The following is a 25,278-nucleotide window of genomic DNA, read 5'->3' as shown; positions in this document are numbered from 1 at the left end:
GAGCCATACCAGCTACTTACTGAGTGCAATAAACACAGGAGAAAATGAAAAGATAATAGTTTAATGGTTCATTGGCATCTCTAATAACCTGCTGAATTTATTCCCTGTTGTCTATACATCCTGACTGCCTGGTAAATAACAGCTAAGAGAACATGCAAGGTTTTATTAAGTGGGTACTATGGGGACTTCACTGGCTGCTGGAGTATCTAGGATAACACAAGTTAATTGCTATAAAAATGTAACAAAATGTAAAATGGAAAAGAAAAACCACCGCCACAGGTCAGGAAATACAAGTGATACTAGATACTCTTGGCCTCGACTAGGTACCTGATACTATATACACCGTGACATGTGCTGTAAATTACATCTACTCATTTCTCTACTCTGAAATCCCATATATGCTGTAAAATGAGGCAGGCTCCTCCTGCTGGCGAGAATATTTAAGGCCTTGGAGCAGATGAGTGGAGTGGCAAGTGGTACAAAAAAGCATTCAGCTCTGCACCCTCCTTGACGAGTGAGCTCACCTCTGCAGTTGGCATACATGCACAGGAATGCAACCCAGTTTCCAGCTAGTATAATTCCACTATTGTACCTGTAAACATCTCCTTAAAATCACTAATTAAAGCTATGCTCACAGAAGAGAAAAGGTATTTAAATGAATGAATGGATTGACCAGTCTTACCTTTTTGGAGCACTTGGTTGTGGTTTTAAGACAGCACTTCTTGTGACAAGCATACTTACATACTGTAACAATGAGAAAAAATTATACTTAGCACTTTACAGTATCTCCTGGCATGTTCGTGTGATAATCAGACTCCAGACACCCCAACGGGACAAAAGAAGGTTTAACCCAGCAAAAAGAATCAGTTAAACCAAGTGATCGCATTCTGTTATTCTACTGTAAGAGTGCATCACGTAAGATCTTTTATGAAAGCTTGTAATGCACTGAATAGTCATTCTGAGCTATGTGTACAGGTTATGGTTATGAAGGAGGGGTGTATATACAAAATTTTAACTATACTTCAGCATCACCTCACAACAGGGCAGTGAAGCAATCAGGCAGAGAGGAGCTACTTCCCCAGACCCATGAGACTGGCTACAAGCACCTAGACCAGGGGTGGGCAAAATACGCCCCATGGGCTGCATCCGGCCTGTGGGATTGCCATCCCCGTGGTGCTGCGGGCCCTGCGCTGCTCCCAGAAGCTAGGGTTACCATATTTTAATTTTAAAAAAGGAGGACACTCCATGGGGACCCGGACCCGCCCCAACTCTGCCCCCTCCCCTGAACGCTCTGCCCCCTGCTCCTCCCCCTCCCCTGCTTCCCACGAATCAAATGTTCGCGGGAAGCCTGAAACAGGGAGGCAGCAGGTAAGCTGGGGCGGGGCGGCCCAGTCCGGCCGAGCGGCTCCCTCTGGCAGCCAGCCGGCCCAGGCCAAGAGGCTCTGTCCCCGGCGTCTCCCGCCCGGCTCGGATCGGGCCCTGGGGTGCCGGCCTCCGGCTGAGCACCCCCGGCCCCAGTCCAGCCGAGCACCACCGGCCCCGGCCGAGCACCGCCGGCCCCGGCCCCAGCAGCCCCGGCCGAGCACCGCCGGGCCCTCCCTCTTTTCCCGGACGTGCTTTTTGGGATTTCCTCCCGGACGGGGATTTGAGGCCCAAAAAGCCGGACATGTCCGGGAAAATCCGGACGTATGGTAACCCTACCGGAAGCGGCCGGCACCACGTCCCTGCGGCCCCTGAGGGAGTGGGGCAGAGGGCTCCATGCGCTGCCCTCGCCTGCAGGCACCGCCCCCCGCAGCTCCCATTGGCCGGGAACGGGGAACCGCGGTCAATGGTAGCTTTGGGGGAGGTACCAACAGGCGAGGGCAGCCTGCCCTTGCCCCGGTGCGTGCCGCTGCCACCCTGGAGCTGCTCCAGGTAAGGGGCATCAGGCTGGAGCCTGCACCCCAAGCCCCTGCACCCCAACCCCCTGCCGCACCCCGCATCCCTCCTGAATCACAACCCCCTGCCCTGAGCCCCCTCCTGCACCTCGCATCCCTCCTGCATCCCAACCCCCTGCCCTGAGCCCCTTCCTGCACACCGTACCCCCTCCTACACCCGCACTCTCTCCCGCACCCCAACCCCCTGCCCCAGCCCTACATTCACGGCCCTGCATGCAATTTCCCCACCCAGATGTGGCCTTCCGGCCAAAAGGTTTGCCCACCCCCTGACCTAGACATTGTCCAGCCCAGGAAAAAACAATGGGGAACCATCAAAGCAAATGGGAACAACTTGAAACTGAAAGGAAAACCCCATTCTACAGAAAGGAGGGAGTTTTCCCTAATTTGAATATCTATAGTGACTAAAAAAACCAAACTAAGTCCTTTTCAAATGGAAGGGGTTTGAATTGAAGATCATCCAGAACTTGGGGGATAGTTGTCTCAAGGCAGGAGGTTGTCCACAAACACTGGATCCTTCCTATAAGCTGGGAAACTGTTTTAAAGCAATAGGTACCTCTTACTTGAAAAGGGATTTTATCTGATATGAAAATGTGCAGCCCAAGGTTGCGTCTTTCCATTTATTTTCCATGTAACTTGTATATGTTTGCTTTCCCATTACTATTTCATCTTTGAATCTGGGGGTTTTCTATTTCATATACTTTTATTCCAAGCAAGTCTCTGATGTGCAAACTGCGTGGAGTGTGTACGCCAAACAGAGCTGTTAACTGGGGGGCTGATTTCACACCTTTGGGAGTGATGAACCAGAGGGGACTAAGTCCAAGTATCTGGTAATTAAGAATTTGGGAAGGACATATTTTGGACTGAAGGTCTGTTTGTTGGTGTCACCCTGCAAAGTGGAATTAGGCTGGTGAGAGCCAAGGTGAGACCTTGTGTTTGTGGGCAGGCTACTTGTGTCAGGGAATTGAGCCATTGCTGCACAGCACAAAGGCTCCCAAAGATACAGGACAAGCAGTGATCGAATCCTTACTGGACTGGGTGGACTCAAAATGTCACAGTTAGTAAAGCCACAATACAAGTTAATGAGCTAACGTTTGTGCAAAGATTTGGTGTTGTGCACATTTTACAGCCTTCTGCTTGATATTTTGGACCTGATTTTTACAGCTAGATGCCAGCAATACACATAATACGCATTCACAAATGGCCACTTCTGCACTCAATATACCACTTGGGCCCAGAAATACCTTATCTGCATTCACAGCCCTAATAAATGAAAATTAAAGCCTTTATTTTTAAAAGGTACGACAGTTAAAATTTTTTGGCACAATTCCCAGGTTTGGAGGATTGGTTCAGAAGATATTCCACAAGTTTAGATGGTTCTCTGAAGCTACTCTGAACTATTAGATTTTGATCTGCTTGACTGGGTTGGAAATATCATCTGATTTCAGTTCTCCCTGTATCCAATTTTGTACTAAAATACCACAAAAACAGTAATTCAGCCCTTCCTCTCCCATCAAAAAGCCACTCTCGATTTTCAGAGCCATCAGAAAAATTAAAATAATGAACAAAACCCCCAGTTCTCTAAACTTTTTCTCATGCCCACAAAGGTCCAATTGACTCCAATTTCAATACTCTAAACTGGATTAATTGGTGTCAGGCACATCAGGGCATCAGAAATTCTACAGACTGAAAAGGACCACGTATCCCACGTGCCGAGACTATGTAATTGTAGCTCAGTATTTTTCCCTGATAATATTTTTCTTACTCCTTTCATTGTCTTTATAAAGACTGAATTAACCGCTACATGACTAGCTTCAAGAGCCAGCAGTGGATTTGCAGTTTTGTGTGAGATGCCGCCCCACAATTCCCACAGCTGGTGTCTCCCTTCTGCACTGTGTGCTGTACAGTGACCTTACTGGCTGATTTTGGGAGCACCCTAGATGGGTCCTCTATTTTCATGGCTTCAGGATGTCATGGGAAGGAAGAGGGAAATATATGGGGGATTCTTAGGAGCACAATAGGTATCACCAGGAAACGAACACAAGATGAGCTGAACGGTCCATGCTTACATTTACAAACAGAAGCCCTGTCCATTATCCAGATCAAGGAGGAGCAGTACTCGCAGTATGTGGGGATGCTGTACTGGGTTGCCTTAAAGATGTGACCATTATGCTCTTCCACCTAGGACAAAACATAAGATTGAAAATTCAGTGGCTCAAGTGACAGGGAGCTAGATGCACAGCCTGCTGCAGAATGGGTGAATTAACTGTCAGTACTTGGAGCCTTTGGACAGCCACAGCTTCTTTGTTAGGAATGAACACAGGACAGACCTTCTTCACCACAGAATCTCCCAAAAGAGACGTGTGTTTTTGTCTGTCAGTGTATTATTTGCATTTTCTTTTCTGAAGCAATTTACTTGTAGATCTTTCACAACTAGCAGCCTAGGTCTGTGCCTGCATAAAATCAAACCGATACACAAATTGGTGTATATCGAGCTGCAGAGATAGAATGCACAAGGAAATATTTCCCTTGAGTTCTGGTGACATGTCAAGTTGTGAGAATGAAACTCTAATGATTTAAGTGTGTTACCAGAGTACCAATATGGAAATATCTTCTTGTTCCTTGCTCTTTTTACTTTGATGAGTCCAATCTTCAAACATTAGCAACCTGAATGGACATCAGAAAACTGTATTTGGACTCTGAAATCAGCATTCAAGTTCCTAAACAACTGACTGCCAATCTGAACATCTGCAGCTGGGATACAGATATCTCATATATTTACCCACTTCTGTAAATTGGGGTCTTTTACTAAACTGCAGTTCTGTTCCTTCTCCAGCAGATGGCAGAGCATCTTTAAAGCAGATGACTCCATTTCTAAATGCAAAAAAACATCATATTCCTTTGACCTGATGTTACAAGAATGGAATGCAACTTTCTGAATTTTACACTATGGACATCTAGGCAAATACTAGCCTCTGCTGCATATTACAAACTGATACATTCCATTATTTGTTATAAGGCTAAGATTTTGTCACGCATATTTTCAGTAAAAATAATGGACAGGTCATGGGCAATAATGAAAAATTCACAGAAGCCCATGACCTGTCCCTGACTTTTACTAAAAAGATCCTTGACAAAATGGGGAGCCTGGTCAGCTGCGTGCGGGCTGGGAGCTCCAGTGGCCCCCACCACCTCTGGGGGCTCGGAGCTCCAGGGTCCCCCTCCGCTGGCAGCTGTGAACTGTGGGGGTCCCCCCTGCCGCCTGTGGTGGTGGGGAGCTGCGGGGGGGGGGGGGGGGGGAGGGGGTCCACCTGACATCCTGGAGCTGCGGGGGTACCCTGCAGCTTCCAGGCTCCGCAGGCAGCAGGGGACCCTGCAGCTCCCAGCCGGTGCTGGCTGACGTCACGGAGGTCTTTGGAAGTTATGGATTCCATGACTTCCCTGACTAAATCGCAGCATTAATTATTAATTATATTGTTCCTTCTACCAGCCAATGAAATTGGAATTAGCAATAAAAGCAAAGCCAAAAAAGAGAGAGACAGATAAAAGCAAAACTAGTTAATCTCATTAGTTTTCCTAGCACATTGTTAAATCTCTCTTCCAGTGAGATTTGTTCTTAGTAAGTTACAATGCTCAAATGTAGGCACAGAGATTGCTATCAGCATGATTCCTTTCTGACCACGCAGACTTTAATTCTTTAACACTAAAGCACAGAGATTTCAACTTACCACATCTGCTTCTTTTTTTCTTCTCTTTTTTCTCTCTGTTTTTGGCACCTAAGGTGTATTTAAAAGAGATTTAAAGATAATAATTAAATCAGAGAGTAATAGTTCAAGTTAAAGTCTGCTGAATTCTCTCAAATTTATCTTCCCTCCACAGCTCTGCCGGTTCACTTCAATCCAGACCTACAGCAAGCCTGGACATTCCAAGTCCTCGGTCACTCACACAGTTCTGCCAATGCACACTGTGACTTGCAGACACAGGCATTATGGGAAATATTTCAAAAGTGTGTCAGTGACTTAGGAGCCAAAATCCCATTTTCAAAAGTCAGTTGAGTGATTTTGAAAATTCAACCCTAACTGCATAACTGCCCTGCTTCAGCTGAGAGCTCCGGGCTTTGAAAAACTGCCCTACAGAGCTCACATCCTGTCCAAGGACTGTGGCCCACAAGAAACTTGTCCTGAGGACTGTAGATGAGCTGCAGCATGGGAGCCAGAGGAGAGGGGTTGGTTCTCCTTTCCAGAACAACAACTGGTGACCCCCACCAGCCTGGCCTAAGAGCCATTAGTGGTTTTAATTGCAGGGTGGAAAGAGCACGGAGCGAGGAACCTGTGTGTGTGAATGGCAGCGTGGATGTGAGAGCAGGGAGTGCACTGTGGTAGATTCTGGTTGCTCTGTGACCATCAGCTGGTTGCCGCACTGATCTGCAACCTGGAGACCCTCACCTCCCCATACCATCCTCTGCAGAGGCTCTTCAGTGGCAGCCGAAGCTGAGAGGGAGTTGGGCAGGTGGTCACTGGGGGAGGGGCAGAAAGGCAAAATGAAGGAACACCTTTATTTTTAAGGCATGATTGCTCCCAGAAGTGGGAGGCACTGGAAGGCTCTTGGTGAGGTCTGGTAAACTCTATACTATGTTCCTCTGCCTTTTCTCACCCTTAGATGATGAAAATAATCTCAAATCCACCAGAAAGTGCACATGACCCTCTACTACCCCCACACTTCCAGATGAGCAGAATAATTGTCCCATTTTTCAGAGGTTGCCAGCTGAACAACCGGAGGTGCAAAGCATTACACTTATTTTTACTGGAGGCCTACAGCCTGCTTCATCCCCAAGGCTTCGCAGCAATGTGGCTGCCCACTTTGACAGTCTACAGCATCATCCCAGAGATACGGTGTGTGAAGTGGCACAGCACCATTTCAATAAGCAAAGAGAAGGAGGCAGACTGGTTCCCTGCATACCTTTGCAGCAGTGTAATCCAGAGGTTTGTATTCTGTCATATACTCATCAAGGAATACTTTAAAGGTGTTGACCCAAACTTTGACGGGTGATTCACTCCAATCCCTCTGCTCTTGCCTCATGGTTTTCTCCAGAATCTGCTCAAACAGGGCATACAGGTCTTTATACCGGATGCTCTTCCCATCATCCATCTTATAAAGAAACAAAAGGATCAGAAAAAGGACTTTAATAGGACAGATTTCCATATCTTCAGAGAGTTGTTCCAGCCCTGACTGGCACTCTTGGGCCTTTAATGTGGGTAAGTACAAGAGTGTGATGAAAAAGCTAGTTTGTCCATTGTTATTTCATAGAACACACTGTACAGTACAGTGGCTTGCTGGTGGATTGAACAGCAAAAGAGATCAACTGAGCAGGCTACCAGCTACATGAAGTGCTGAATCGCATGAAAGTGCTAGAGAATTTTTGTTAGTTTTGGGAAGTAACAAGCCTTATCTTGTAATGTACAATGCAGATCTATACAGACACTCAAAGGGCAAAGACTTCCAAGTTTGTAGAAGTTCTATCACTGGAATTTTAACATAAATGTTTCCAGCACTTTGGTAGCTGTAACAGTTTACTACCTCCCATTTAATTGCGCACATTCTAATCTACAATGTAGCTTTTGCTTCTCAGCAGCATATGATTGAGGTTTGGAGCAGTACAAGACCCACTGTAGGTTAGAATACTACCTGCACTACTGTGATAGGGGTTACATGCTGCTGAAGGTAGGGTTTATATCAGGGAGGAATAGCTCAGTGGTTTGAGCATTGGCCTGCTAAACCCAGGGTTATGAGTTCAATCCTTGAGGGGGCCACTTGGGGATCTGGGGCAAAATCAGTACTTGGTCCTGCTAGTGAAGGCAGGGGGCTGGACTTGATGACCTTTCAAGGTCCCTTCCAGTTCTAGGAGATAGGATATCTCCATTTTATAAAAAGGAGTCATTACACCAGATTTACAATTTTACAGAACCAACAGCATTTGAGCAGATTGTACAAGCATCTCACTTTCAAGGCACCCAGACACAGCACACAGCTTACGGCGAGAGGAGCATATGTATTTCACTGAATGAACTTTTTAAATCCATAAAGTTTCTGCCCTCCTTTGAGTCTCCTCCACTATGTTAAGGTGCATTTAAGATGCTGTAGTTTAGTTTTGTTGTGGGAAACTAGGGCACCTTTCCTTCATTCTTCCTTGGTGTAAAGTTTTCTATGTGCTACTCTTCTAAACTGGTACTTGACATGACAGCACCTTTACTTACCGCCAAAGCTGATGAGTAAAAGCTGAAGATGTTTTGCCGGAATTCTTTTAATGCTTTCTTAAACACCACATCCACAAGTGTGTCCTTCTTACTGTCTTCATTATCCAGATCATTCATCTGGGAACCATAGAAAGAATTACAATATTCTATTTTATGCACCAGCACCACTTATTAAGGAGAAACTGCCCTCTTATAAGCAGATTACATCGTTCGATATTGATAGGTTATGAGAATACACTTTGATTTTTGCATTTAGACATTATTTCCTTGCCAGCCAGTTAGCCAGTCAGTCCAATGACTTCCTGAAGACCTTTCATTTTGTTCTGATGGTGCGGAACTAAAATAGCCAATTGGCTGATCAGTTGTTTTTCTTTGGAGACCAAAGAGGAGTGTTTTCTCTCTCTCCCAATATTAAAAAAAATGTATTGATTAAGTAAACCCTGCCCACCATACTGACTGTGAATAACACAATAACATGGATCAGAGGGATAGCCGTGTTAGTCTGGATCTGTAAAAGCAGCAAAGAGTCCTGTTGCACCTTATAGACTAACAGATGTGGGTATTCACCCACGAAAGCTCATGCTCCAATACGTCTGTTAGTCTATAAGGTGCCACGGGACTCTTTGCTGCTTTTACAATAATATGGGTAACTCTGGAAAATTATTTAGAATGGCTATAGTCAAGATTGCAGCTTTTGATCTAAAACTGTCATCTCAGTTGTGGTATAAATGTTGCCACTGCTGCTCTTTTAAGAGGTGACCCTGATTATGTAATGTACAAGACAGCAGCATTTTATCTGTCTTTTGTTCTCTATTGTAGTTATGCTGAAGTGAAAATGGCCGAGCGTACCTTTTTCAGGAGAAACTCATCCATGCTTTTCAAGTCACCAGCACTGGTTATGATCTGCAGAGAGTCATTCTGCCACTGTACAGGCTCCAGTGCCAAGCTGCTGATCTTCACGCTGCGCTTACGCTTCACTTTGGGAGATGGCTCCTTGTTCTCTTTAAATTCCCTTCTGTAGATGCCTGACAGCTCTGGACTCCTTGGGGGTGTCAGGTGATGTGGACCCAACTCTACAATTAAAAGTTAGGAAAGAAAAATGCAGATTATGATTGTTTTTTGAGTGCCCAGAAGCGCCATCGTGTTGTTAATTTCTTATCACTTTTCATTATTAAAGCTTAAAATGCTGCAATATTTAATCTCAGAAACTTCTACTCAAATGTGCTCAGTGCACAAATAATAACGATGATTTTCCCAAATGCCAGTACTGCAAGTTCCACCCAGGACCTGAAAATCAAGCTGGAGTCTCTCTTTCACCACCGCCACCAATTCTGTGACGGGGAACTTAGAGAACAATTCTGCTGATAAAGTGCAAACCAGAAGAGAACCAGCTCACGCTCTCAAAGCTGTACTAATGGTCATGATAGGGTAACAAGGAAGAAAAGAAAAGTTATTAAAGTTAGCAGATATTACTCTGAATATTCACAGGGAGTAGAGTAGGAAAGTGTCGTATTTGTACATCACTTATCAGAGTGGAATCAACCTAGCCCCTCTGCCTGTTTCCTCCTCTGTCCAAGGAGGAGAACACCTGCCTACCTCAAAGTGGTGCAATGAGAATGTTAGTTATTTAGTGGTTGTACAACACTTTCAAAATGGAACATGCCAAATATTATTAGACAGGCATTTCCTGCAACTTATGGAGAAGACAGCAGCCCTACACAAGGGAGAACAAATAGCCATCTCTGCATCCTAATTCTGCTGCCTCCCACAGAGTCCAGAAGGAGGTGGGAGATTCTTAAGAGAAGAGAAAATATTTTTCAGAAGCATTTTCTGCAGGGATCCCAGCACATTAAATAAGAAAATGAGAGAGAAAGTACTCAGAGCAGTAATGCAGCTTTTAGGCTCAGTTAGAATGGAAGGCTTAGTGGTGAGCCAGACATAAAATTTGATGTGTGTGACCTTTCTAAAGCCACAGGTCCAAAGTTAGGTAGAGCGGAATTTATTTCCTTTCAGATGCTTGAATTTATTTTAAAACAACAATACCACATTTATAGTTTTCTTCCCTTAAATTATTGATACACGTATTTATAAACCAAAGTTTCTTGTTTGGGATTATGACATTGTTTTGACTATTTAGCCTAATTTTTTTTGAAGTAATCAATGTGTTTCCTGTCTTCAACCCTGCACCCTATGCGCTCACCTGACCTACTCAGGAAAATTCTCTAATTCTGCAGTGAAAACTAGCATCCACTCTCATTCCATCACTCTAATATATAGCCTCATTCATTCACTATCAAGAATTTAATTATACATTTTGAAGTTTTTCTTGAAAAGGAGAGCTTGTCCAACCCTGCTACAAATGTCAACATGGAAGCTGTAAAATCTCTGCTTGATTATAAGAGTCTCTAGATGTATTTTACACCAATTAAATGAACTTCATATCACTACATCATTGTTTAACTCTTACTGCTCAGTTTCAAAATGGTTATGGTCTGTATCTCCAAGAGCCTACATCGAGTACAACTTTGCAGACCCCTCAAAATACCTGAAAATAGCTTGGCAAAACTGCCACATATCTCTCCCCCCACATTTACCTTCACCAAGCTGGAGGCCAGGAGTCACCTCTATGTTTGGTTCCTCTTGCTCTGTATACAGCTCAAGCAGCTCAGACTGGGTCGTAAGCTTCTCTCTGGATGTTTTCTTGTCTCCCTGTTTCCCTTTCACCCAGAATCTCATCTTGGCTCTCTGAGGCCTGTAAATAGGTGAGAAAAGAGAAATTGCTTTAATTCAGATGATTTCCATTTTTTTCCAAATCTAACTGATTCCCATGAACCTTCCTCCCTTCTAACACCAACAAAACCTGTACAACTGCATTTTGGAACATGGATCTATTTCACTGTTGGGAAATCTAGGGAAAAAAGAAAAGCACTAGGTATTCATCCTAGCAGGTGTCTAGTTTGGGCTTTCTCCGATGGGGAAAAGGATAAAGTTAACATACGGCCCACTCAGAATGACTCTGTAATCCAGTCTGTAACTGACTCTGGAACTGCATGTCTTGGATTTCAACACTACAGTTAGCACTGAAATACACTTCAGAATTCTATCTGCCACTGTTTCTCAATGATAATTTATCCTTAGATAAGTCTACATTACTTAACTTAAATAGGGATTGGGAATGGCTGAGCCATTACAAACATTGAATCTATCTCCCCTTGTAAGTATTTTCACACTTGCTTCTTATCAAACTGTCTGTACTGAACCATCTTGATTATCACTTCAAAAGTTTTTTTTCTCTTACTTAATTGGCCTCTCAGAGTTGGTAAGACAACTCCCACCTGTTCATGCTCTCTGTATGTGTGTGTATATATATCTCCTCAATATATGGTTCACTCTATATGCATCCGAAGAAGTGGGTTGTAGCCCACGAAAGCTTATGCTCTAATAAATTTGTTAGTCTCTAAGGTGCCACAAGTACTCCTGTTATTATTACTTAACTTAATATTGGATACTGAATTGACATTAAATATGTATTTTCATTCAGTGTTAAAGGGAGTTTGGAAAGAATCTGTACAGAGTGATTAAATTGTACTTCTTTAGTGAGATGTGGGTCTTACACTGTAATGTTTATTCAATTTCATTGTGCATTCTTCCCTGTCTCCTTGATTGACACAACACAGTGATTCTCACACAGTGTTCTATTTCTACCCAGACCTGTGATTTGTTCTGATTCTTGTAGTTAGTTTTAAGGGCCAGATTTTCAAACACACACACTTAAGTGGCATGAACAAGTTACATTGACAACTGGATGGTTTTGCACAGAAAATTTGGTACCCATTTTTGAAAATTAAGGCCCATATATCTTGCTACATAAGGGTTCTTGGTTGTATTATCCCATTCTTTTGTAATATGAAATAAAACTTTTTAATCTAACAAAAATCTCAATCCTTAGGTTTAACCTTCAAAGGAATTCTTGAAAAGACAGAATGAAAATCCAGTGACTGAGCCAGTTGCCCTAATGTCTGAAGGGAATCAAATATGACATGGGTTGGACTCATTCTCTCCCATCATTTCAGCTCTTCCCCCATCAGGTATATATTTCATACCTTCCATCGGTAGGCAGATGCTTCTGAACAGTTGCCAGCTTCCCAATCTCACCCTGAGACATTGTTTTATGAAGCTTTGCTTGGCCTTCACCTGATGTGAAACGCTGCAATGTCTGCAACAATTACAAGTATAAAAATACTTCAAAATCAAGAGACTGGTTAGCATTGCAGGTGACACAGACCTCCTAGAACAATCTGAGATTTCATCTGCTACACACAAAAAATTGAAAATGTTATATACTATCATTAAAACATGTCTGATTTCTGTTTGGTTGTCAAAAAATTAACAATTGGGTGAAACCTAAATGGATAGGCCTGGTCCAACCTATTGGTGATCCACTTACAGGCAACAAGAAACCTTAATGCCTCCCAGAAGAGCGGAACATTTCAAGTACAGCAAAACATACATACTGGCTTCAGCACATATTTAACTACATATTTTCACATAGAATTAACAAAACAACTCCTTCCCAAAGGAGCATCCCTTAAATTAGATTTAGCAATGGATATTTTAAACTGCTTCACACAAACCCACATGTTGTCCACATTACAAAGCAACCAAGAATGTTCAGCCAGTTGGAACACTCAATTGACTGATCAATCCAACTCTTCATTTTAGAAGAGGGATGTCTACAACAGAATTTCCAACAGATACTCACAGCTAACAATGAAATTGTCAATAGCGCCAACATATCAGGGTACCCTATAAGATATTAATACATCCTCCTCAGTATTCAAGTTTTGGTGTGTATTCAACTCTGTAGAAGACTAAAAAAAATATTGATTTGTCCAAAGTGCTAGTGCACTGACCTGCTAAAATGAAGACACACCATTTAGGAGGAGGTAATATAAAGAAATTACATATGCTATGTTCAATCACTAACAGCACGATTCATCGTTTTTTCAACAGCTTATATTGCTGTGGGTACATTTTGAAGTGTGAATGGATTTAAATCGCACAGCTCATTAAATTCAATAAGAGTTCCATGAACAATACTGTATGCAAAGCTTTGAAAATATATGCTTTTTTGGGTTAAGTCTATTTGATTTTAAGTATTGCCTTATTTTGATTATTTTTCAATATTACAATATTACAGAGATGGTATTTTCTTAATCTCCCTAGCATGTTATAATAGAGAGGCAGTTTTCACAATGTTATGTCAAATTTGGTTTGAAAGAGCAATGGTTATGGTTCTAAAAAGTTGTCCAATATCATGTCTTGAGGCAGCCAGTTGAGGTTGGTAATTTAATTCTAATCTATGTACTTTCATAGCCCCATCACTGTAGTGTCCAAGAACAAATAATTAAAAATTAGAAATAAATAATAAATCTTTTCCCCCTGCCACGCCTATAGGAGGAAATGGTTTGATTAGTGGGTAGTATTTTTTGTTTGTTTGTTTCTTCTCTTCTAAAAGAAAAAAGCCGGGTGAAAGTTGTGACTTTGAGTAGATCCTTTTTCATTTGGCATGCAAAGCTATACATGCACGATATTCCTGAAGCAGCAAGGAGAAGAGATTTGGCCATATTAAACAAGAGGATTAGCTGAAGAGGGTCTGTTTAATCATCCAGCTTCTGCAAATACTGATGAGATTTGGTGACTCCATCAATGCGACTACTGAAAACTGCAGCCATTTCTCTCAGCAGAGCAGCCTGAAAGATCACAGGGTGAGAAACATTTCTTGACCTTAAAAATGTCAGGTCATTATGCAACTATTTTCAGCTAAAATTGGGATTTCTGAACCTGACTCCTGGTTGTGACCATCTTACTGAAAACATCACATTTGGCACAAACACCACGGGAGCTGAAAGTCAGACTTTGTAAAACCAGATTGTATGTTACAATCAAAAAGACATTGATGGTTCATGCTCACAGAACCGTTACAGGAGTGTCACCTTTTCCAGCCAGATGAGTGTTATGAGGCATTCTAATGCATTTCAAGGAGTGTGATCTCTTTCTGGTCTATACAACTGTTTTTTTAAAATGAAAACACTATGATCAGCTGAACATGCTCTCTTATGTTTAATGCATTTCTTTCAATATAACCATTTTTTCCATTGTACCCATGAGTAATCTATATTTAAAAAAGGTTTTAACCAAAATTACATAAAATATGGATTCCAGGAGAACAACATTCACCATGTAATGAAAAAACTGTTACTAAGAGCCTATTTTATTTCTTTTACGTATATTGTTTTCCAGACATTTAAAGTGTTTTATCCCTTTCAGCCAGCAGATGGCAGCATATGCAGAGCACTACCAACACTGAAATAAGAAGCTGCATAATAATTGAAGCTTGTGGATTTTCTCCAGCAAAGGTCACTGAGGCTCAGAATAAGATCCCAATCTCCTTCCAGTATTTTGATTAGTCTATTTATGTTGCGTTAAAGATATATTTTAAACATCCTCAAGAAACTAGAAAAAAAATCTATCATATTGAAATGACAGTAGCTGTTCACGTAGATATATGGATACAATGAAATACCTATTTGAGTAACTGATACCTCAGATGCTCATGAAAGTAGGTACAGTTTGTACAAACCTCTCAGTTTAAAAATAAGCCTGTTAAAATATTTGTCTCAATGATTGCAGTTTGACTAAGTGGATTCAACCCTATTTTGTGATCACTTATCCTTATCCACAGAAACTTCTTAGCTCTGATATGTGTAAAAATAAGACGTTATAGGGGAATTTCTCAAAAGTGCACTTCTGTGTTTTGGGATCTTTCTGGAACTGCACTTTGCAAATGAAAGCCATGGTTCATGTGGTCTGAGTGCGCAGGATTGGACACATTAAGCTTGGTTACTACTGTAAGCAGTAAAGGGGAAAGAAATATGTTCATGTTTGCTGTCCTCTTGGCCTAGATATGCTCTGCTTCAGCTTAAAACAAGCTCCATGTTGGTTCTGGCAGCAATGGCTGTGGGAATTCCAAAAGTAGGGTGGAAGGTTTGTTGTGCTGGTCCGTAGGCCAATACCACAATGTTCTTCCAGCTCGCAGCTAGTGTATAGCAGCCGTCCTCACATCTGATCTTGCAAATCAAAGCAACCAAAAGCTTGTGTGCACACAGGGTATGTCTTCACAGCAAAGAAAAACCCGCGGCTAGCCCATGCCAGCCGACTCAGGCTCACGGGGCTGTTTCATTGCTGTGTAGACTTCCAGGCTGGGGCTGCAGCCCAAGCTTGGGCTGGAGCCTGAATTCTGGGACCCTTCCACCTCGCAGGGTCTTAGGCTACATCTACACTACAGGGGGGGGTCGATTTAAGATACGCAAATTCAGCTACCCGAATAGCGTAGCTGAATTCGACGTATCGCAGCCGACTTACCCTGCTGTGAGGACGGCGGCAAAATCGACTTCCGCGGCTTCCCGTCGACGGCTCTTACTCCCGTGGAGTAAGAGCGTCGATTCGGGGATCGATTGTCGCGTCCTGACGGGACGCGATAATTCGATCCCCGAGAGGTCGATTTCTACCCGCCGATTCCGGCGGGTAGTGTAGACCAGGCCTTAGAGCCTGGGCTCCAGCCCAAGCTCAGAATTCTACACAGCAGTGAAACAGCCCCACAGCCCAAGCCCGAGTCGGCTGGCATGGGCCAGCCATGGGTTTTTCTTTGCTGTGCAGACATACCCACAGAGGCTTTACATACAATGGTGCTGGTAGTGTGTTTTTTTTAGACAAGTCTGATGAAAGGATCTGTGTATGCTTTTTACATCAAGAGCATGACATGAAATCAGATTTTTCATAGAAAGAACGTGGTGCGGATGTGATGACCAAAGCTGATGTAATTTTCTTGGTAATAAATAGTTGGGATATGCAAGAACAAAGTGCTTATTCTAGTGGTCATCATGATTACACAGCATAAAACTTCCAGCAATATAAAAAGAATTCAGATACCTTGTTTGTAAACACTTTCATAGTGTAGTTGTTTATGTGAGCAACATCAACAAGTATTATAGATAGGGAAATAATCAGCTCTACTGAAGGGGCTTTTTGTATGATGACAAAATGCAGCAGGGAGATCATTGGCATCTTGCTTGTTGGATATTAACAATGTGGGGACTGAAAACAGCCATCTTTCTTGTGTGTGGATATACAGTGTAAAGTGTAAAGAGGAAAGGTCTGTTGATGCACATTGCATAATGAAACAGATATAAGGGGTATATGAGATCATCATTAAACTATTAGATATGGTTTATTTAAATTCTTTTTTCTTAGCACCATTGAGATTGCAATCACTATCCTACTATCCTCCTCTTCAGCTCTTCCATAGCTTTGGGATTGTTTTCTATTAAAAATTTAAAAAACTATTTTAACAACTGACTATATTTTTGAATGCAAGGTGTTGGTTTTAACTCATAATGCCCTGAATAGCTTGGAACTGTCCGAGCTGATAGAGTGTCTCTTCCCCTGCCAGGCTGCCATAGTTGCAATTGACAGAGACATTCAAGCTGGATTGCCCTTAAAAAGAGAGGGAGCTAGCAGCAAAGTGTTCTCTGTTAGGGGGCTCAGGTCTGGAACAAGCTTTATCCACGAATTTAGAATAGGGTTGGTTTGTTGACCGTTAGAGCACACTGCAAGGTGCATCTATTTGTGCAGGCTGCAGAGGGTGGACTTTAATGGGTCTGGCAGGGTACAGGAGGGAATTAATTTCCTCTGGAATAATATGGGCTGAGTTTAATTTAGTGTGTGCACGCTGCACATTTAAATATATGTGACTGTGACAGATGGAGATGATGCTTTGTTCCATCATGCTGGATTGAAGAGTTTTCATAAGATGCATTTCCCACTGATTAGTGATAGCTTATGACAAGGGTCCTTATTTCATGGATCTTTGTTGAAGTAATAACCCTCAAGTCCATGGATTGTCTGTTTTATGAGTTGGACAATGGGTGACAAATTTTGGAGTTACTCAGAACTTTTATTTTTTTAATTCAAAACTCACGTCACTGCTTTATTAAGAAAGGTGTAGTGAGAGTATCCTCATTATTGTCTCATTTTCAATGCCTCCTCAAACGCCTTGGGGAAAAAGGGTTTCACTTCCATAAATGGCATTTAAAGATTTTCACCCTCTCCCCTCACAAATTATCTAAACAAATCATTGCAAAATGATAAATGCTTCATACAACATCTCAAATGAGGCTTTAACTGATTCTCTAGCCAAGCTCGCTTACATATATGATACAAGAGATTGCAAGCTCGCTGTTTAAAAGTAAAAACAAGCTCTATTAATCCTTTAAGATAAGCTGTACATGACATTTGTACTTGTCATACTGTTTGATAACTAGAATTTTGCTGACTAGAAAATCCAAGCAGCCTTTGAAAAGATGGCCTCATTGTCAATCACACTATTGTCACCAAAGTCTACTTTGTCTTAAGCAATCAGATTCAACATTTGCACCTTCAACTTCACCTCTGGTTGAAGACTCTCTCTCTTTGCAGATATGTGCATACCACAGTGCCAGCGAGCAACACCATCTAATGCACCTTTACCTACCAGCAGGCTACACAAATAAATCGATTTTGCACACAGGACATCAGCAGGTTTTACTGTACTAGGACTTCAAACAGGCAGGCTAGTAATAGCAGCAGCAGCTGAATCAAAAAGTGCTTTAGTTTTCAGTGTCACACTCTGAATTTCTTTCATGTATTCAGCAACCACTGGCTTATGAACAGCACACCAAAAACATTAACTAAAAACTGACTTTTGATAATTAGCAGCTGTTGTGCATGTGTGATAAACTAATTTGTTTTTCTCATTAAAATAATCACCACCATCCAAAGGAAGATTGCTTGGCTGTCCTTCCTATTGTATTGAAATCTTAAGGCAAACAACAAATACACACCCACATTCAAGTACTCTCCGGTTTGTACTGAAACCAACTCACATCCGTACTGCTGTATTGTTAAGTTGCTTTATCACATGTAACAGCCTCTCAGGCACTGCAAGGGCTAAGCTATTAACATCTAAATGCTAATAAGCTTCTGGAAACTGCATCACTTGAACAGTCCATAAATTTTGCTGTTCTAAAATAGCACTGAGACAAAGGCAAGGCGGTTCTGAAATACAGAAGCCAAAAGCTGTCGCTTCCAAAGAGCTGGTCTCAAACCTAGTCCTGCAATATAGAAGACAGATGGAAATGCTGCATGTATTTACAAGACATACAGATATACAGTATTTTTATGCAACAATGTATCTATTCAGCATATGCTAGAAAGCAGAGCCTGGCCGTGCAAGTGACTGCTCCCAGATGATACCACTTTGCGCGCCCAACCACCAGTTAGAGATAGTGATGGAGTATTACAGAGGGTAAGTGATACAGAAGGAGAGATGATACATAGTGTGCACTGATGAGACAGGCCTAGGACTACTTGCATGCAATGACTGTTGTTAAACCCAGTGAGCAGAATCATAGGACCATTTCCAATCAGAGGCATGAACTAAAACCCTTCCAAGGATAGCGTCCTCCATCCTAACAGTGAGCCCAGCACCTGTTTGCATCTCAGCAGAGTTTTCCAGTGTGAAAGATTTCTACTGCTAAAAGAACTAATGCTTTGTAACAGGGTAAACCTCCAGGAACACAGCATGCACTTAGCTTATGGCACTGCTTACCTACACAGTGCAGACTCCTTTTAATCAGTTTATCTAAAATAGCTTTTAAAAATCTCTTTTTAGATGTTTGGTCTGTAAATAATCTAAAGAGCACAGGAGCCAACAGAACTGCAGCAAGACACCAAATATTTTGGAGTTTCCCGAATTTAGTTTCCAAAGAGCCTATTCAATGTCAGTTGCTTTGGTCATTGTACTCAATCCTTTACCATACTAGTCTGGTCTTCAGCAGCACTAATTATTTTCAGTCAAACAGGCCCAATATGAGTGACCTTCTCCAGTGGGAACTTTCCTCCAAACATTCACAGATGTTTTTAAAGTCCATGCATGCAAATATTACTTCTCCCCTCACCCCCCACCTTTTATTTTAGAATAGTGGCTTTTATTCTGCCATAACAGAGGCAGTGAGAATTTCAACGGTTTGGGTGTTTACACTGCAAACTGCAGAAGTTCAACTATAGGTGAAATGTAACTCTCAAGATCTGAGAGACAGAGTTTGCTTTTTTGATCCAATTTCTTAAGAAAAAAATCAGTTTGGCCATTTATAAAATTACTTGAATATAATTTCCCAGCTTCCTTTACTGTGATTAAAGCGGGAAATAGAGAGGAACTGCAAATCAACCACCCATGACTTTCATCAAAAGAGCAGCACTGGGCCTGTGAAGTAATGTTACTGAGAGACTGTAATAGTGTTTCTGACAGACAGTAATGGCGGTATACCTAACTCGAAAACCAAGGAGGATTTAAAACAAACAAAAGGAAGTATTTCTTCACACAATGTAGTCAACCTTTGGAACTCCTTGCCAGAGGATGTTGTGAGGACCAAAACTAGAACAGGGTTAAAAAAAGAACTAGATATATTCATGGAGGATAGGTCCATCAATGGCTATTAGCCAGGATGGGCAGGGATGGTGTCTGTAGCCTCTGTTTGCCAGAAGCTGGCAATGGGTGACAGGGGATGGATCAATTGATGATTACCTGTTCTGTTCATTCCCTCTAGGGCACCTGGCATTGGCCACTGTCCTGACAGGATACTGGGCTAGATGGACCTTTGGTCTGACCCACTACGGCCGTTCTTATGTAACAAGAGAAACCTAAAGAGTCAACTGGATCAACAATCCACTCTCGTCTCCTCCCCTCCGCAAAGAATATTCACCCTAAGGATTTTTTTTTTTTTACAGCTATTGTTAAAAACAAAAAAGGAGTTTAACAAAAAGTGCCACCTCATTTCAGGTAGTCCTGTAGCAATTCCCCCCCAGTAAAGGCATGTTATGGTGATAAAGCTGATTCCGCTGTATCTATAGTAAGTGTGGCAGGAAGTTCACATCACCTGTGGGGTAACATGCCATATGCTCTCCAATCCCTAGCCAGAGCAACACGACTCCAGAATAAAATGCCTACCTGAACTATGGACTTCACAGATTTGGTCAGTTTTCTGCCACAACTTTAGCATTAATTAAAATATTTTGTGTGTATGTGTAAGACAGAGATGGTCTAAACCATCTGAATGAGTGGGTAGGAAATGAGACATTTCCTGTGCGGATATCTGCATTTTCACATGTGGTCTCGCTCCCATTTTCTTTTATCTTGGGAAAAAATTGATGCCAGAAACTAATTTCTTTGAAGTTACAGACCTCAAATAATAAGTGAAGCATTATTTTAAAAGGGAAATAAATGGCCAGAAAGTGTAATGAAAGGTAAACAATCAAAACTAATAGGAAAAATGTAAGATACAGATAGAGTTTTTGTTGTTTAATCAAAGAACTGATTGTATGTATGTGGGACAATTTGTTTGGTTAGATCTTTTCCGATCACCTGTACAATGAATCTTGTCAAAGGAGAGGGAGATTAGGCAGGCTGTGGCTATAGTTATAAACTAGTAGAATGTATTAAACAGTCTTTGTAAGTCTACAGAGAAACTACATAAGTCCTGCAAGCCCTCCCTATTCCCTAGTCTTTTTCATGATTGTTGGCAGGGCGATCCTTACCATTTGTACCAGGTATATACTGTAGCTCTCTGGAGAAGCACTACTTTCATTAAGTGTCTTATTTGTCAAATCCATCCTGAAGGCAATGCCAAGGTTTGATATAAACACAAGTGCCGCCTTCCCCCCACTCATTTGTTGAGGTTGCTTCTGCTGTGTTCTCTGAGTTTACCCATCTACAGCATCATTATCAGTGGGAGAAGAAGCAGTGTAGGGTGTCAGTACAGCTAAGGGTTAGCAAAGAAATGCTCCCGCACAGCTGCTTGCTCCCTTTGTTTTCCCGCATGTCGGAAAATTACCATTTCGGAGTCACTGTGACAGGCCTGCCCAAGCCTGGCTGTAGGCCCTGGCTCAAGGTGAGGAGGTTGGTCAGGGGAGAGAAGGAACTCAAAATTGTCATCGTAATCATCTTCCTCCGTATCCCCCTCCCCATCAGCAAAAGTACCTCTAGTCAAGAAATCGGAGCGCGTCCGCGCCATGCGGGCTTTCTTTTTATGGGCCGGTCTGGCAACCTGCTTGACCAAATGATAAAACAGATAACATAAAAATGTTTTAAAAGAAAAGGCGATTCTGCTGATGTTTGATATCACAGGGTAGGTCAAGTACAGCCTTAAGAACTCCATGAACAACATGCTAATCCACACATAACACACAAGTATCATAGCTAGTGCAGGGGATTGGGGAAAACAAAAATGAAAGACAGCACTGGGAAAATGGACAGTCATGGATGTTACCAAAACATATGTTAAACAAAACAAGACATGACTGCATTCTACAGTGTTTACCACTGGGGCATTCATGGCAGAAAACATCTTGCAATTCTGCACGAGTATGTTCTTGTGTTAACTAGGGTATCCTGAAGAGAAGGTTTTAATGTTTCCATACCATTAGTATCCCCCCTTCCTTCTCACAGACTCGTAATTGAACAGCACCCACCCTTCTGTTTTCTCTTCAAACACTTGAGAGGAAACTGGCAGAATAAGTTTTGTTTAATTGAAAGATAAAATAAGAAAACTGTAACTTACCCCCCCTCTGCCTGGCCCAGGGAACTTTAGTGGCTTTCTAGGTGGTTCATCTTTCGAAAGGATCTGATGATTTGAAGATTCCTTGTTGAAACTCAACAACAACAACAAAAAGACATTTAAATTCCTTGCCCAGGTTCACCCATAACATCAGTCCAGATTCTAGAAACATTTGAGTATGTACAACTCAACGGATCAAGAATAAATTGCATTTTGATTTCATGTGTTTTAAGGGATGCCATCTTTAGTTATTCAGCATACACTTAATACAATTAAACACTGTAGTGAGGATAAAAAGCACGAATGAACAGAACTCCTGTCCTTCGTCAAACTATGAACCATCATCCTTACTGCACACTTGCCAGTAGCTCTCATACAGGTTATCTTTAGTGCTTTGTGTTGGGAAGTAAAATTGCAGAATGGAAAAAAAGTTAAGTAACAAGAGACAGAAAATCATATTAAAAATTTTCATTGCCATACTACTGTCTAGGAGGAGAAATTTTATTTCCTCTGTTATTCCTTCTTCTGGCCTCCCACAGGGTTTTGTCTACTAAACTGCAAGATCTTTAGGGTAAGAATAGTCTTCATTTCGTATCTTATACAGCATCAAGTTAATTGTTGCACTGATTTAAATGAAATAAATAATAAAAAGTAATAGTTTAGACTAGGGTTGTCAAGCGATTAAAAAAATTAATCACGCTCTTAAAAATAGAATACCATTTATTTAAATATTTTTGGATATTTTCTACATTTTCAAATATATTGATTTCAATTACAAAACAGAATACAAAGTGCACAGTGCTCACTTTAAATTTATTTTTATAACAAATATTTGTACTGTAAAAAAGCAAAAGAAATACTATTTTCCAATTCATCTAATACAAGTACGGTAGTGCAATCTTTTTATCATGAAAGTTGAACGTACATATGTAGAATTATGTACAAAGGAATAACTGCATTCAAAAATAAAACAATGTAAAATGGAGCCTACAAGTCCAATCAGTCCTACTTCTTGTTCAGCCAATCACTCAGACAAACAAGTTTGTTTACATTTATGGGAGATAATGCTGTCCACTTCTTAATTACAATGTCACCTGTAAGTGAGAACAGGCATTCACATGTCACTGTTGTAGCCGGCATCGCAAGATATTTACATGCCAGATGCGCTAAAGATTCATATGTCCCTTGATGCTTCACCCACCATTCCAGAGGACATGCATCCATGCTGATGATGGATTCTACTCAATAACGATCCAAAGCAGCACGGACTGACGCATGTTCATTTTCATCATCTGAGTCAGATGCCACTAGCAGAAGGTTGATTTTCTTTTTTGGTGGTTGGGGTTCTGTAGTTTCCGCTCTTTTAAGACTTCTGAATGCATGCTCCACACCTCATCTCTCTCAGATTTTGGAAGGCATTCAGATTCTTAAATCTTGGGTCGAGTGCTGTAGCTATCTTTAGAAATTTCACATTGGTATTTTCTTTGCATTTTGTCAAATTTGCAGTGAAAGTGTTCTTAAAATGAACAACATGTGCTGGGTCATCATCCGAGATTGCTATAACATGAAATATATGGCAGAATGCGGGTAAAACAGAGCAGGGGACATACAATTCTCCCCCAAGAAGTTCAGTCACAAATGTAATTAACACATTTTTTTAAATGAGCATCATCAGCATGCCCTCTGGAATGATGGCCAAAGCATGAAGAGGCATATGAGTCTTTAGCACATCTAGCACGTAAATACATCGCCAGCTACAACAGTGCCATATGAATGCCTGTTCTCACTTACAGGTGACATTGTAATTAAGAAGTGGGCAGCATTATCTCCCGTAAATGTAAACAGACGTGTTTGTCTGAGCGATTGGCTGAACAAGAAGTAGGACTGATTGGACTTGTAGGCTCTAAAGTGTTACATTGTTTTGTTTTTGAGTGCAGTTATGTGATAAAAAAAATCCACATTTGTATGTTGCACTTTCACGATAAAGAGATCGCACTACAGTACTTTGTATGAGGTAAATTGAAAAATACTATTTCTTTTGTTTATCATTTTTACAGTGCAAATATTTGTAACCAAAAATAATATAAAATGAGTACTGTACACTTGGTATTCTGTGTTGTAATTTAAATCAATATATTTGAAAATGTAGAAAAACATTCAAAAATATTTAATAAATTTCAATTGGTATTCTATAGTTTAACAGTGCAATTAATTGCAACAAATTTTTTTAATCACAATTAATTTTTTGAATTAATCGCATGAGTTAACTGTGATTAATCGACAGCCCTAGTTTAGACATTGCAACTAAGTCCCACCTTTGTCTGCCTGTGTCTCAATCACCTCCGTGCCTTCTTTCACATGCGCCACACTGTACAATTGAAGGTCCCTGATATCATCTGCCACACCACTTAAAAAACCAATTCTGCCATGCTGCCTATAGTGACACTTCCTGTTTTGTATGGGCGGGGGGGCGGGGAGGGGGTGAGGCGCAGGCCAGGAAAGAACTTGGACAAAGGAAACTGATTCAACCCTCTCCCCTGCCCTCCTTCCCTTAAGGCAAATAGAAAAGTGCCTAGCACACAGTAGGTGGTACCATGAACCAATTAATAGCAGCAAACAACATAAAAGACATTTGGGAGGCTGCTTTGGGAGGGATGAAGGGTGCCGTTACCCTGCAGACACAGCTCCCTAAAGGCACTCAGGCCTTGTCTACACTGCCACTTACAGCACTGAAACTTTCTTCGCTCAGGGGTATGAAACCTCCCCACCCGAGCGATGCAAGTTTCAGTGCTGTAAAGTGGCAGTGTAGACAGTGCTACATCGCTGGGAGCTATTTCCCTCACGGAGGTAGTTTTATTACAGCGCTGGGAGAGCTCTCTCCCACTGCTGGAGCCGCGACTACACAGCCACGTTAAAGTGCTGCCACTTTTAACGTCGGCTGTGTAGACATATCCCAGATCAGCCTGACCCGCAGATTTGCGGGGGAGGAAACATGAGCACAGGATCGAAATGCTGCCATGACCTGTGCTTGGAATGAACCCACCATTTAACCTGCAAAGAACTTCCCATATTCTATGCAGTTGTTTCTAATACTGCCAAGACTGTTAAATGTATACTTTATTCACAGCAGCTTTTTTTCAAAACCTTGTGCACCTCCAGTCTCCATAAGGAGAAGATCTGCTCTAGAGAGACACAAGGTGGGTGAGGAAATTTTTTTTTTACTGGACCAATTTCTGCTGGTGAGAGAGAGAAGCTTTCGAGCCACACAGAGCTTTTCTTCAGGTCAGGGGAAGGTTCTCCCAGCATCATAGCTAAATGCAAGGTGGAACAGATTGCTTAAGAAGAAGAGCTCTTTGTAGCTGGAAAGCTTGTCTCTCT

The 25,278-nt window shown here is 41.8% G+C and overlaps 1 protein-coding gene across 1 annotated transcript in view; it reads right to left on the bottom strand.

Moving 5' to 3' along the window:
* MYO9A (myosin IXA) overlaps positions 1–25,278 on the bottom strand; it is a 361,511-nt gene that overhangs the window by 17,625 nt on the left and 318,608 nt on the right. The window contains exons 25-34 of the mRNA XM_065412857.1: positions 21,904–21,994; positions 21,178–21,393; positions 12,292–12,404; positions 10,783–10,940; positions 9,038–9,261; positions 8,189–8,305; positions 6,894–7,082; positions 5,663–5,710; positions 4,004–4,115; positions 683–744 (exon numbers count right to left, since the gene is read on the bottom strand). Coding sequence (XP_065268929.1) covers positions 683–744; positions 4,004–4,115; positions 5,663–5,710; positions 6,894–7,082; positions 8,189–8,305; positions 9,038–9,261; positions 10,783–10,940; positions 12,292–12,404; positions 21,178–21,393; positions 21,904–21,994 — 1,330 coding nt within the window. The remainder of the gene's footprint in view (positions 1–682; positions 745–4,003; positions 4,116–5,662; positions 5,711–6,893; positions 7,083–8,188; positions 8,306–9,037; positions 9,262–10,782; positions 10,941–12,291; positions 12,405–21,177; positions 21,394–21,903; positions 21,995–25,278) is intronic.

Source organism: Emys orbicularis, chromosome 10, assembly GCF_028017835.1.
Source record: "Emys orbicularis isolate rEmyOrb1 chromosome 10, rEmyOrb1.hap1, whole genome shotgun sequence".
NCBI lineage: Eukaryota > Metazoa > Chordata > Testudines > Emydidae > Emys > Emys orbicularis.
This window is presented reverse-complemented; position numbering and strand designations above follow the sequence as displayed.